The following is a 13,410-nucleotide window of genomic DNA, read 5'->3' on the forward strand; positions in this document are numbered from 1 at the left end:
TGCTGTTGGAGACGTTAAAAACCAGCCAAACTCTCCAGATTTGAGGTTTTAAGAGTCACCTTAGAAAGGCAGGAAGAACTGGTGGACCAGGGTTTTCTGGTGGGGCGGCCTGGGGAAGTCGGTCCCCTTCTCCCGGCCTCAGTTTCCCCTTCTGTGAACCGAGCGGGTCCAGGTGCGCACCAGGCGAGACAAAGGGATCGCCTCGGGCCTCCCAGCGCGCCCCCGCCCGTGGGAGCCGAGCTCGGGCCGCGCCGCCAACACCCCGCGCGGGCCTTCGGGCGACACCCCACCCCCCCCCCGCCGGGCGCAGGAGCGCGTCTCGGGGCTCCAGCGCCGAAGCCCGCACCCCTCCCGCAACCCCGCCCTCCCCCAGCCTCCCGGGCGGAGGGCGGGGCGGGGCGGGGCGGGCCGCGCGGGAGGCGGAGCCGAGCCGGGGATTCCTGCTCCCCGCGAGCGCCGGGCCCCGCAGAGCAGCCGCGCCGTCCGAGGGCCCCCGCACCGGGGGCGGCGGGGAACCCCGGAGCCGCCGAGCCGGGAAGGATCCCCGCGCCCAGCGAGCCGCCCCCGCGGGCTGGCAGGTGCCCGGCCGCCGTCCCTCCGCCCGGCCGCCGCGTCCCTGGGTCCGGCCGCGCGCCCGCCGCCCGCCGCCCGCGCGCCATGCAGCCGCCGCCGGCCCCGCGCGCGTAGGCGCCCGCCGCAGGCCATGCTGCCCCTGCTCGCCGCGCTGCTGGCCGCCGCCTGCCCGCCGCCGCCCGCCCTCGGCGGGGCCGCGGCCGCGCCGGGCCTCCCCGGGGCGCCCCCCAACGCCTCGGCCAACGCGTCGTCCGCGGGCTCGCCCGCGGGGCCCCGGCTGCTGGCCTCGGCGGCGCCGGGTGCCCCCGAGCGGCCGGGCCCGGAGGAGGCGGCGGCGCCCTGCAACATCAGCGTGCAGCGCCAGATGCTGAGCTCGCTGCTCGTGCGCTGGGGCCGCCCGCGCGGCTTCCAGTGCGACCTGCTGCTCTTCTCCACCAACGCGCACGGCCGCGCCTTCTTCGCCGCCGCCTTCCACCGCGTCGGGCCGCCGCTGCTCATCGAGCACCTGGGGCTGGCGGCGGGCGGCGCGCAGCAGGACCTGCGCCTCTGCGTGGGCTGCGGCTGGGTGCGCGGCCGCCTCCGGCCCGCCGCCTCCGCCGGGGCGCCCACCGCGCTGCCCGCCTACCCCGGCGCCGAGCCCCCCGGGCCGCTGTGGCTGCAGGGCGAGCCGCTGCATTTCTGCTGCCTGGACTTCAGCCTGGAGGAGCTGCAGGGCGAGCCGGGCTGGAGACTGAACCGCAAGCCCATCGAGTCCACGCTGGTGGCCTGCTTCATGACCCTGGTCATCGTCGTGTGGAGCGTGGCCGCCCTCATCTGGCCGGTGCCCATCATCGCCGGCTTCCTGCCCAACGGCATGGAGCAGCGCCGGACCACCGCCGGCGCCGCCGCCGCCCCCGCCGCCGTGCCCGCGGGGACCACCGCCGCCGCCGCCGCCGCCGCGGCCGCCGCCGCCGCCGCCGCGGCCGTCACCTCGGGGGCGGCGGCCAAGTGACCCGCCGCGCGCTCGGCCCGCGTCCGCCCGGTGTCCGCGCCCTCGGGGCCCCGTCCCGCCGGAGGCTCGGCCGTGTGCTTCGTGCTGTAGTGACCGTTCGTCCTCCCGGGGAGGGGGTCGCCGGCGAGGCTCCGGCGAGGCTCCGGCGCGTTTGACGAGCGAGGTTTGTGCGGCGCCCTGGCCCCCAGACGGTGCGGGCCCCGCGCGCAGGAGGGTGGGCGCGCCCCGGGCCGCCCGAGAGGAGGGAAATGGGGCCCTTTCCCCTCGACCGCGTCGCCCTGCCCCCTCCCTCCCGCACCCACGTGCCCTATATTCATGGCAGAAAATGACCAAATCCTGTGTATTTGTTTTATATACTTAATAACTGTTTTAAATGAAAGTTTTAGTAAAAAAAAAAAAAAAATCAAATTGCTATTGCTGTAGTAAGAGAAGTTCTTTGTATCCGAACATAGTATTTGAAGTTTGTTGCTTTTTTAATTTATTTAAAAGGGGGGAGGGGCATGGGAGTGATTTGACACTGATACATTGTTACCACTGAAAATGAACTTTATGGACCTTTTCCAAGTCGATCTATCCAGTGACGTGGCCTGGTGGGCGTTTCTTCTTGTACTTCTGTGTTTTTTTGGCTTTTAATACAGACCTTTTCCTCCAGAGTTGCGTATGTGGCTTTTTATTTATTTGACTTAAGGAATCCAAGAATTTACACCGTGTTCCCCTGGAACGTGGAGGGAGGGACGCTTCAAAAAGTTAGAGAGGGGCTGGCCTGCCGCCCTGGCCGGTTTGGCTCAGTGGTTAGAGCACCGGCCAGCCCACCGAAGGGTGGCGGGTTCAATTCCCAGTGAAGGGCATATACCTCGGTTGCGGGTTTGATCCCGGCCCCAAGCACCTGCGGGAGACAACCAATCTGTGTGTCTCACGTCAATATTTCTTTTCACTCCCTCCCCCTCCTCTCTCCTTCCACTCTTTCTAAAAATCAATGGGAAAAAGTATCCTCAGGTAAGGATTAAAAACAATAAAAGTTACAGAAGGGCTAATTCTGCCTGCCTTGCCTGTTGCAAAGAGGTGGGAGCCAGGAGCCAGGCCACTTGCCCTGATGGCAATGGTTTTGCCCGGCAACGCAATGCCCCCATCCCCACCCCTGGGCTCACTGTCCTTTGTCCTGGTGGCATACTGGGTGTTAAGCGATTTATCGTTTTACCCACGGACCCTAGCTCTGCAAAGCACCCAGGAAACTGCCAGAATGGAAAAATCAATACTTATTCTGAGCCGGGGATCTCACGGAGATGACTCATTTTACATAGCATGTAGTTTCCTTTTCATATGCGTAAACTTGAGCACGTTTCAAAAGCTGGTCTTAAAACCTGAGCTATTATTTTAGCATCAAGAAGATTTTTGTTTAAGGTAAACTCTTGGGGACTAAATCGTTCATGATCTCAAGGCGTCCCCCACTCCTGGTGTCCATGTTACAGCGTCTGCCGGGAAGTAGTTCCAGATTCCTCCTGCTTTTCAGAAGAGTTAGTGAGAATTCCTTAAAGTGACATAATGCGAAAACCACTTAGCAGCTGTGTTCCCTTGCTCCCTCGCCCCACGCTGGAGTGAATTCTTGATATTGTCCTGGCATTTTTCAGCACCAGAAACTCCCTTTCCTGGGAGGATTAGGAGCTAGCCACTCAAGATCTACTTCTCTGTTGACTCACCCCTGTCACGGTCAGATTCTATGAGCCACAAACCCAAAGGGGCCAGAGAGCATTAATTTTAAGGGAGACTCAGGCACTTAATACAACATTATATATACACGCATTTGCTGGGTGGGCCCTAATACATGCTTTCTTAGGATAAGTTTGAAACATAGTATCTATTGCTGCAGGAACAGGCCTTTCTAAAGAAAGATTACCAGAACTTCCAGAGAACCCGTGGGGGGAATGCGTGTGTGCACGTGCACGTGTGTGTATGTACACGCACACATGTGTAAATCCAATGGACTGGTCAGTTCTTTATGCTGACTGGCTGCTTTCTGAGAGCTCAAGCTCCAGGAGACTACAGAGTGAGGATGGAGCCTGTGTCCTTTTGGTCACTTTAAGTTGGGACCATCCAGGGGGTGAAGGAAGTCAGGGGCCGGCAGGCTCAGCTGTGGGATCTGTGCCGTCTGGTCAGTTTGATTTGCAGCCTCTCAGTAGTGACAGTCCAAGTGTGCATTTTCCTGAAGGCCAGTCACTGCCTTGGCAGGAACGGAAGTGAGCCCCTGCCGCCTGTGTGCACATGTGTGCAGAGCCCCCAGATCCCAGCCTGTTCTTAACGCCTCCTGGGGACAGCTTGAGTAGCTAGTGACATAGCCAAAGAAGGAATTGTGCTGTACTTAACTGTTCTAAAAACTTTTTTTAAAAAAGAAAAAATATGTTTTTATTGATTTCAGAGAGAAAGGAGACGGAGAGAGAGATAGAAACATCAATGAGAGCCCGGCCGAGCGTGGCTCAGTGGTTGAGCTTCGACCTAGGATCCAGGTGATCAGGGTTCGATTCCCGGTCAGGGCACATGCCCGGGTTGCGGGTTCGATCAGTGACTCTCTCATCATTGATGTTTCTATCTCTCTCTCTCCCTCTCCATTCCTCTCTCTGAAATCAGTAAAGATATATTTTTTAAAAAAAAAAAGAAACATCAATGAGAGAGATGAGAGAGAAACATTGATTGGCTGCCTCCTGCACACCCCCTACTGGAAATCGAGCCCGAAACCCGGGCATGTGCCCTGACCTGCAATCGAACTGGTGACCTCCTGGTGCCACACCAGTGCTACATCATAGAAAATGAGAAAATACCCTTCATAAGATCAATGAGTTAATATCAGCAACAATCCAGCACCCATAAGTGACCATGGCTAATCTTTATCAAGTGTTCGAATGCATATATTATATATACTTTCAGCCCAGCAGGTGCCTGCTTCTCGGGGTTCTGCCTTCCCCACTCAGGGACTCTCTGGTGGTCCCCTCCCTCTGCAGAAGGTCACGGAGGGCTTCCCAGGGCAGGTGGTTTATAAATCGCTGACACTCGGGTCAGAGATCAGCTGCACAGGATATTGAGTCCCAGCTGAGTACCAAAGGCCTGATGGAGATGGGGGCTGGGGGAGATGTGCTATCTTTCCTATTCCACGTTTTATCACTTCCAGACACACATCAAAGCCAGAGCGAACTTCCCACCCCTCCTAGAGAAAGGCTCTCTTGTGTTCCAGGTCCCGGATGTGGCTGATAAGAAACAGAACATAACTTTATAGCATGAACAATGGGATTCATCTCCTCAAGTCACAAGCACGGAGCCGCCTTCTAGCGTCTGGGTCTATTTGATGTCTTTGGTGCGAAAATGAATCCTGAGATTCAATAAGCAAGAAGGATATTGCATCTGTAGGATGCCGCCCCAAAAGCTGTCACAGCTCCACATGGCTGGAAAACAGCCACATTTGGATATCCTGCTGCAGGCCTGGGTGCTGAGGACTGACCACCCAGAGAAAGGAAGATGGGCCCAGAGGTGGGGCAGTAGACTCAGGACAGGAGCCATCCGTGGGTTAAAATGCATTCAGCACCACTGGCCATAAATGGAATGTATTAAGGTCTCCTGTGATGGATCTTGTGCCATCAGGATTGGGTTCCCTAGAAGCAGAGGCTGGGATAGGTGTAGGGAGGGGGGCTATGAGGAGGAGGGGAGTGAGAGCAGCGGGAGGGGCAGAGGAAAGAGGAAAGCAAGGATGTGCTCTCAGTTGGCATCGCTTCAGCCTGATCCCACAGCGCTCAGGACCAGGAATTACACCCCAGCATTGCCCCACCTGGAGGGAAAGGGCTGGCCTTCTGTCTTCCCATTTCAGTCACTGGGCAAGATCTTGGTGTTGGAGGCTGCATGGCCTCCCTGGGCCCAGTTCTCCAGAGAAGGAGCAGGTGGGAGATGTTAGCCGCCTACCCTCAGGGCAGCTGGGGGATTGGGGGATGGTTTGCAGGCCTTCGAAGGGGGTCTGGACAGGGCGCCCCAGCACTCACTGCAGACCTCACATCGCTCTTGAGTCTGGATTCAGCTCACGGAGTTATTATTCCTGCAGGGTGGAGAGAGGAGTGGGACCTCGCACGTGTAGGTACTCGACAGACAGTGCTGGTAGCATTATTACTCCAAGGCAGCAATTGTTACTCCTGCAGACCAGCTGTCTCATTCCAAATTCAGAAAATACTTACTTAATATTACTATGTGCCAGGCGGGCCCTGGGTGCAGAGTGAAGATCAAACAGGCCTGGACCTTGCCCTCAGGGAACACACAGCCTACTCTAGCCCCTGAGGACCAAAATACTAAATCCATGCTTATGGGTAATTGATGGAAACCCATGTAAGTTTTTCTTACTATTAATTACTGTTTTCAGAAGCATTGCCAAGGGGTGTCAGTGACCACTGGTATCATCAGTGGCCTGAGCGAGGCAGGCCAGTGCTGCGAGGGTGCCGTATGGAAGCCGAGTACCTCCTTTGTTCCTCTTTTTAAATGAACAGTTGGGTGTAGCTGTAAAGGAGAGGCTGCCTCCACCAACAGATGATGATGATAGATAAATAAAACATGGTACAACACAGAGAGGAATATTAGTCAGCCTGGAAAAGGAGAGATTCTGACACACGCTACACCATGGATGAACCTTGAAGACATTACGCTAAGTGGAATAAGCCAGTCACAAAGAGACAAATACTGTGTGATTCCACCTACAGGAGGTACTTAGAATAGGTAAAGTCAGAGACAGGAGTAGAGGTTATCAGGGGCTGGGGGAAGGGAGTTACTGCTTCATGGGTGCAACGTTTCTCTTTGGGGTAATGAAAAAGCTTTGAAAATAGAGACTGGTGATGGTCTCAAAACACTGTGAATATAATTAATGACACCAAACTATACACTTAAAAATAGTTAAAATGGCAAAACGAACAATATATATCTGCCAAAATGTAATTTTAAAATAATAGTAACAAAGGAAAGGCTTACCTGGTTCCAACTGAGAACTGAACAGGGGCCAGAAAAGATGGGTTTTGTCACTTGCTCAGTAGAGTGACCCAGAAACAGCTCCTTGCCCGGAACTATGCCGCCCTGCCCTCTCCTGGCGGCCCTGCCCACCCCACCCCTCCCTGGCTGCTCTCCTGCTAGTACAGCGGGAACGAGGGCACCTGGGCTTTTCTTGTCCTGGTCACCAGCACTGACACAGGCCGCTGTGGCATTCAGGAGGGAGAGCCGAGCACACCCTCTCTTCCCGACCGGGATGCGGGTGATGGGGCCCGGGGCTCCTGGCTCCTGGCGGACCACAGCCGGCCCCGCGGGCGGACCAGCTCCCCCAGTCCACGTGGGCAGGGCCGGAAATGAGCGAGAGGGACGCGGCCTTTCCCTGTTTGCGCCAGCTCCCTTGTCTTCTCTCTCAGGCCTGGGTCACCCCCACACCTCTCCTTGCAGGAAAAGAAAGATGAAGCCGTTCTCTCGCTCTCTCCTGCCACTGGGAATTCTTCCTTTTGCTGTTCTCCCAAGACTCCTGAAGTATCTGGGGGTTTGCAGGCAGCCTAGGGGCTTGGATGGAGTCCATCACGGTGCCCAGATGCTGGGCAGAACATAAAAGATTCAGCCTTGACATTTCACACATTTCTGCACAGTCACGGTCGGGCTCAGAGAGAGCGTCTTAATTCCAGCACAGGATGAAAACTCTTTACGAACCGGCACAGGCGAGAGCAGCGGCCCCTGCCCACTGGGAGACCAGCACAGACGTGATGGGACCCACGGCCATGACCAGGCTCCACACTCTAGGAGCCTCCGCTCCCTCATCTATGAGAGGGGGACACCAGACACCTGCTGTGGAGCTGTTGGCACCCAGCACTCCCCCCGGCTCACAGCCTCTCTGCACCCCCTTCCGGCTTATGGGCCATGTCACACTTTGGCGGAGGGGGGTGGGTTTGATCGGATCCCTGATGGGTACTATTACTAATAGTAATTGTTTATTGAGATGATGCTAGTGTCCCACTCTGTCCTGAAAACTTTTAAATGTGCATATAGGAAATCTTGGCTTTTCCCCACCCATGGCCCCTCTCCACTGACCATTTCCGTGCACATTGCCCCAACGTCCAAATGCCGTCTTTTCTGAACCTACCTTAGCCCACGATGCCCAGGCACCGAATAAGCCAGAAGTGCTGAGGAGTTAAAGCGCCCAAGGAGTAGCCCTCAATCAGTCCTAACGGGGAATCGGTGGAGAAATAGCCCAACTCCAACACCGCAGGCCAGGTAACAGATACTAAGAAGGGAGCCTGAGCCGGGTGCCCCGAGTGGCAGCACACTGGCCAGATAAGTCACTTTTGCTGTCGTTCCCCACCCGGGTCTCACATCCCTCCCCTCAAGTGCCATTTCCTGAGATCACCTTCCAAATAAACTACTTACACCTGGATCTCTCAGGATCTGCTTTGGGGGAACCCAAACTCAGCTAATGCATAATCTCATTTATTCTTTACAAAGAATATCGGGAAGTAGGTCCTTCGAGCTCCATTTTACAGGTAAGAAACTGAGGCTGAGAGACATTTGGTAACTCGCCTAAACTCCCAGAGTGGTGAAGGTGCGGCTTGAATTCCAGCATCTGGTTCCAGTGCCCCAGCCAAACCCTCACTCACAGCAAGGCAGCAAATGTGCCCCAGGCAGTGGCTTGTCAGGGAAGTCTGAGGGTGCAGAGGGTGAATCTTCACCCCCACACCCCTCCTGAAGCCCCCATCTCCACCCACCGGCACCAGCTGAGCAAGAGAGTGGGCGAGAGGGGGCAGAGCTCGCCCATCCCGCTGAGTGCCCACCGCCAGGTGGCGCCCTTGCCGGAGACTCAGGATGGCTCCGCAGATGCAGATGAAAGCAAGTTGTGTTCCTAGGTCTGACCCCACTATTTGCAAGAACCAAGGTGTCCACCTTCTGCCTTCTGCCTTCTGCCTTTCTGCAAAGAAGAGACAGGGGCCAGCAGTAAAAGGGGCTTTGGGGGTCTGGGCAGAGTATTATAGGCCAAAATAGTAAGAAAGAGAAGCTGAGTTTCGGTGTAACAAATTTTTATCTAAATCAGGTCAGTTGCCCCCACCCCGCCCAGGACAATTGCAAAGCAGGATTATAACAGGCTGGGATACAATGAAAAACACCCAGAGCAAGTGTCATTTGGGGGCAAAGGAAATGACTGTCGGTAAGATCCCAATCAGCTCCCGAGGCCCCATTTTCCACTATAGGCAAAAACCAGACCAACACCAGGCTGTTACTCTTGCTGTTCTGGTATCTCAGACTCCTCTGGTTGAAAATCATCTCCTTTTGGGTGAGGACTCCACCTTTGGGGTTCTCTGTCACCTCGTTCCAAGGCGGCAGCTAGTTGCAGCTAGCGGCGTCCTGTGGCACAATTATGCGCTGCCTGTGAGGTTGGAGCCCCTCCCTCGGCCGTTTCCACTCCACAGCGTAGGTGCCGTGTTGGAGGCAGGGTCAGGCCCACCCAGCGGCTCCTCTGACAGCTGTGAAGACTCCTCGGGCCACACCGGGGGAGGGGGCACCAGCCCCGATGTTCAGGGGTCCTTACAGTCACCTGGGTATTTCCATCTTCTTGGAACTAGCATACTTGCAGCCTGACCCCTGGTGCCTTTTCTTGCCCTGTTTCCCAATTCTTTCCCCAAGTCTCCAAATAAGCATTCGTCTTCCTGTGGGGTAGGAACTTCCCTTTTGTCATATCTGCATCCCGCCCCCCCTGTGATTCACTACACGATCACTCGGCTTCCCTCAGCTTTGATTTTTGATGGGTGAAAACTCCAGCCTTGGGAGTTTTCTCTCTGCAAGTCCATTGTCTTGCCATGAGACCTGAAGTCTACTTCAAACTCAAAGCAGGGAAAGGATGACCTTGGTTCACGCAGTAGCCAGCCGCTCTTCCTCGGGGGTTTGCCCCCGCCTGCGGGCCCAGGCTGTGGGAGGAAAAGTAGGGATTATGAAGAAAGAAATACCTACTAGATGAAAATCTAAACTTTAGCCCACTGCATTAAAATTAGACATCAATGCAAACAAAACCAACAATATATGTTACCTTCTGCCTGGGGGCGGGGGGGGGGAATGTTTCATTTTGTTTTTCAATCTTCACCAGAGGCTATTTTCTCCATTGCTTTTCAGAGAGAGAGAGAGAGAAACATCGATGTGAGAGAGACACATCGATTAGTTGCCTCCCGCATGGAATCGAACCCAGGACCTCAGCAGGCCAGCTAGGGCTTAGGGAAAACGTTTTCAGAATCGTTCCAGCCGATGCTGGCGGAGCTGTGCCGAGGCAGGCCCTGCGCCGTGAGACCCTGTGAACCCCGCCTGAATCTACCCTGGCCTCAGGAATCGTTATCAAAGGCTCCAGGTGGGACAAGCCCTTGACCTTGCCCATTTTCCGGGAAGCACTCAGGAATGTGCTAATGTTCCTCACTTTTTCCCTCTTCTTTCTTTTTTCCCTTTTTGATTAATCCCCCCCAAAGATATTTTTTCCATTGATTTTTAGAGAGAGTGAAAGGGAGGGAGGGAGGGGGAGAGAGGTTGTCTCCCGAACACGCCCTGACTGGGGCTGGGGATCGAACCTGCAACCCAGGTATGTGCCCTTGACTGGGAATCGAACCCGGGACCCTTTGGTGTGGGGGCCGGCGCTCTAACCACCCAGCCACACTGGCCAGGGCCCCTCCCTTTCCTGGAGCCTCTCCCTGCCGGCTGCTTCTCACTGGGCCTCCCTCGCGTCCCAGCGAAGGTGAATTCTCTCCCATGCTAGTGGCTGGGAAAGTAAGAATAAGTCCTGGGGGCTGTCTCTCCCCCCCTCTGCACCCACAGACAAGCCCCTTTACACGTCTTCTACTCCCCCCACCCCGAGACACACACAAGGGCTCCGTTTAGCAGCCCCCTGGGCCTCGGGCATGGGCCTGAGCTCATTAACGCCGTCACCAGCTGAGATTTGAAGCTCAGCAGTAATTAGACCTAGAGCTATCTCTGCAGAGGCCCCCTGGGCACGGTTCGCTTTTTAAATAAGAGCAGGAAATTGTCCGCCGTCGGGGGTGGAGCCGCGTCTGGAAAATGCCAACAGTGTAGAATTAGGGGTCCTTTAATTCTCCCATGTTCTGAAATGGTACCTTTCAGAGTGTATGTGAGTGTGTCTGTGACTAAATTCCCCAAAATGCACCTGGCAGGACCTCAAATGGCTCAACCCCCCTCCAGAATGAAGTCCCGAGAGCCTGCTCTTCATTTTCCTGCAAGGCAGAGGGAGCCAACCCCAGCGAGAGCCCCACACCTTGTACCTGGTGGACTCACGCCCGTGTCCCCTGCACCCTTGGGACAGCTCCACGGGAGACAGAACTTCCCTGTGTTGCTGGGAAATTCTGGAAGCTCCCAGATGGTCAGTCTCCCAGCTGCTAGAGGCCAGGCTTGGCCCTGTCCCTCTGCCTGCAGAGCCACCCGGCCAGGGCTTGGTTTCCTCAGCAGTGCCCTCTGGCAATCTTTGGTTTAGGCGTAAAAATCCATTCGTAGTTTCATCACTTTTGTGCCTCACACCTGGGAGCCTAGGGGTTGGGGGCGTTACTTGTTCCCACCAGGATTCCACCAGCTTGTCCAACCATCGCAGCGCCTGGGAGGAGGAACGGACGCCAAGCACACAGGAGGGAAGGCCCTGGGCCTCAGAGCGCCCGCCCTCCACCCCGCCCCAAGCACCCACTGCAGATGGAGCTCCGGCAGCCTGCCCCACGCCACCTGCCCCGCGCCACCCAGCCAAGGCTGAAGAGCAGGCGCTGGGAGCCCCGGAAAAATGGGAGGAAGGAAGCCTGCCTCCTTCAGCCTCAGGCAGATGTCCTCAAAGGCAGACCCCAAAATAAGAGCTGGTGGCCTGTGTGTCCGGGACGGCAGATATCCTGGTGGCACCAGTTCCAGCCCCTCACGCAGGCTACGCTTCCTAGGTCCTCAGTACACGGCGGGTTGGAATGAAAGAGGCCTTGAACCCTTGCATTGGGACTCCTGTTCCCACAGGCTTCGTATTAGGTTACATTGTCTTTTTCTTTCTAGAATCCCCAGCCCCCGGGGGCAGACCTCCACCCTAGAGAATCTGAGACATGGATGAGTCAGGACATTCCCTCCTGCTGACTCACCCTGCCTGCCTGGGACCAGAACCAGCCAACACCCATTCCAAACACACCGCTTACACCCTCCGCCGACACCCTCACCCTCACGCTCAGCACCCAGCTCTGCCTTTAGGCCCACGCCCTCTCTGCGGCTTTTCGCTCCACTTTAACCCTCCCACAGAAGCTCGGAACTGCTTATCCTGGCCTTTGGCAAGCACCTGGAGGCCTGGGCAGTAAGGTAAGTGAATAGGAAACAGATAATACACTATTGAGGCCAGGAGTGAAACAAGAGTAACAATGTAAAGTCAGAATGTAATAAAAGCCCTGTGTGCTTGCTTGGCAGGGGGCAGGAATTTCTTGCATCAGAAATACTGATCTAGAAAGAACATTGCCAGTCATTTACACAAAAATTTTGTTCCGAGCCTCCTAGCGGGCAAGGGGAAAAGTGATTTATGCTGCTCTCATTATAAATAAAAGAAAGTATACGGTATCTTTTCAGAGACCCAAACTGTTCGCAGTTTTTTCTAACCCAGAGAGAGGCTCACACACACACACAAAAGTGTGGAGGGGAGGGAAGGAAAGCAAACTTACTCCTAGCTTGGATGCCTTGACGACTCAGCTCTTCTTAATTATCACCTGGAGAGAGCACTGAATAAGCCTGCAGTAGCATTCATGGAAAGTTTTACAAAATACGCGGAGTTATTTTTCTTGTGGCAGTTTCTAAATCAACCGTGGAGCTTGCAAAAATGCAAATTGAGGATCCCAACCTTAGGCCTATTCTATTGAATTGGAATTTCAGGAGAGAGGGACCCAGGAATTTGCATTTTCCCTTTTAGCTAGCCCATGGAATTCTCAGGCGCCCTAAAATTGGAGAACTGATTAAGAACTTCCTTACACTTGGAAACTGCACTCCAGGTTAAATCTGGGGACAATGACTGGGTCAGAAATCACCGTGATCATTTCACAAGGGCCGTCCAATCATTAAGAGACCTGCAAATGATCCCAGTGACTTTTTTATTTTGAATTGATAGCTGTAGTTGATACTGTTATTGTTATGAAAGTATTAGGTAATCAGTACGGAAAATCTGGGAAAGTCGAAAGATGGGAGTAAAAATTACCCATATTTCACCCACTTAAAGATAATCATCGCACAGCCAGTGTGGCTCAATGGTTGAGCATCGACCTATGAACCTGGAGGTCGCGCTTCGATTCCCAGTCGGGGCACATGCGCGGGATGCAGGCTCGATCCCCAGCGGGGGGCGTGCAGGAGGCAGCCCACCAATGACTCTCATCACTGATGTTCCCATCTCTCTCTCTCTCCCTCTCCCTTCCTCTCTCTGAAATCAATAATAACATATTTTTAAAAAAAGGAAAAACATTTTAAGAAGAGATAATCATTACCAGGGACATCCTGGTGTGTTCCTTTCCTGTTTTTCTTTTTCTTTGTGTAAATTTTAGGGTTTTCCGCTGGCTTCAGTGCATGTGTGAATTAACATAATTTGATGACACTCTAAATAAACCCGAGATCACAATTTTCCTTGAGCATCACAGCTAAGCATTTTCCACTTTATTGCGAACTCCATAAATATCGAGTTTCCGGAATGCCGAGTTTCCCATTGGGTAGATGTATCGTCCAATTTCCTATCTGAGGACACTTACACTGATACCAACTTTCTGCTTTTGAAAACATTTGCTGTGAATGAATCTGCCAGTGATGACTTCAAACACAATTTGTAA

General features: G+C 54.7%; 1 protein-coding gene across 1 annotated transcript; it reads left to right on the forward strand.

Moving 5' to 3' along the window:
- Nucleotides 1-688: 688 nt before the first annotated feature.
- TMEM158 (transmembrane protein 158) lies at nt 689-1,698 on the forward strand. Its single transcript, XM_087824585.1, has one exon. The coding sequence runs from the start codon at nt 704-706 to the stop codon at nt 1,562-1,564; it is 861 nt and encodes a 286-aa protein (XP_087680711.1). The 5' UTR covers nt 689-703; the 3' UTR covers nt 1,565-1,698.
- The last annotated feature ends 11,712 nt before the right edge of the window (nt 1,699-13,410 follow it).

Source organism: Miniopterus natalensis, chromosome 15 (genome assembly GCF_054644295.1).
Source record: "Miniopterus natalensis isolate mMinNat1 chromosome 15, mMinNat1.hap1, whole genome shotgun sequence".
Taxonomy (NCBI): domain Eukaryota; kingdom Metazoa; phylum Chordata; class Mammalia; order Chiroptera; family Miniopteridae; genus Miniopterus; species Miniopterus natalensis.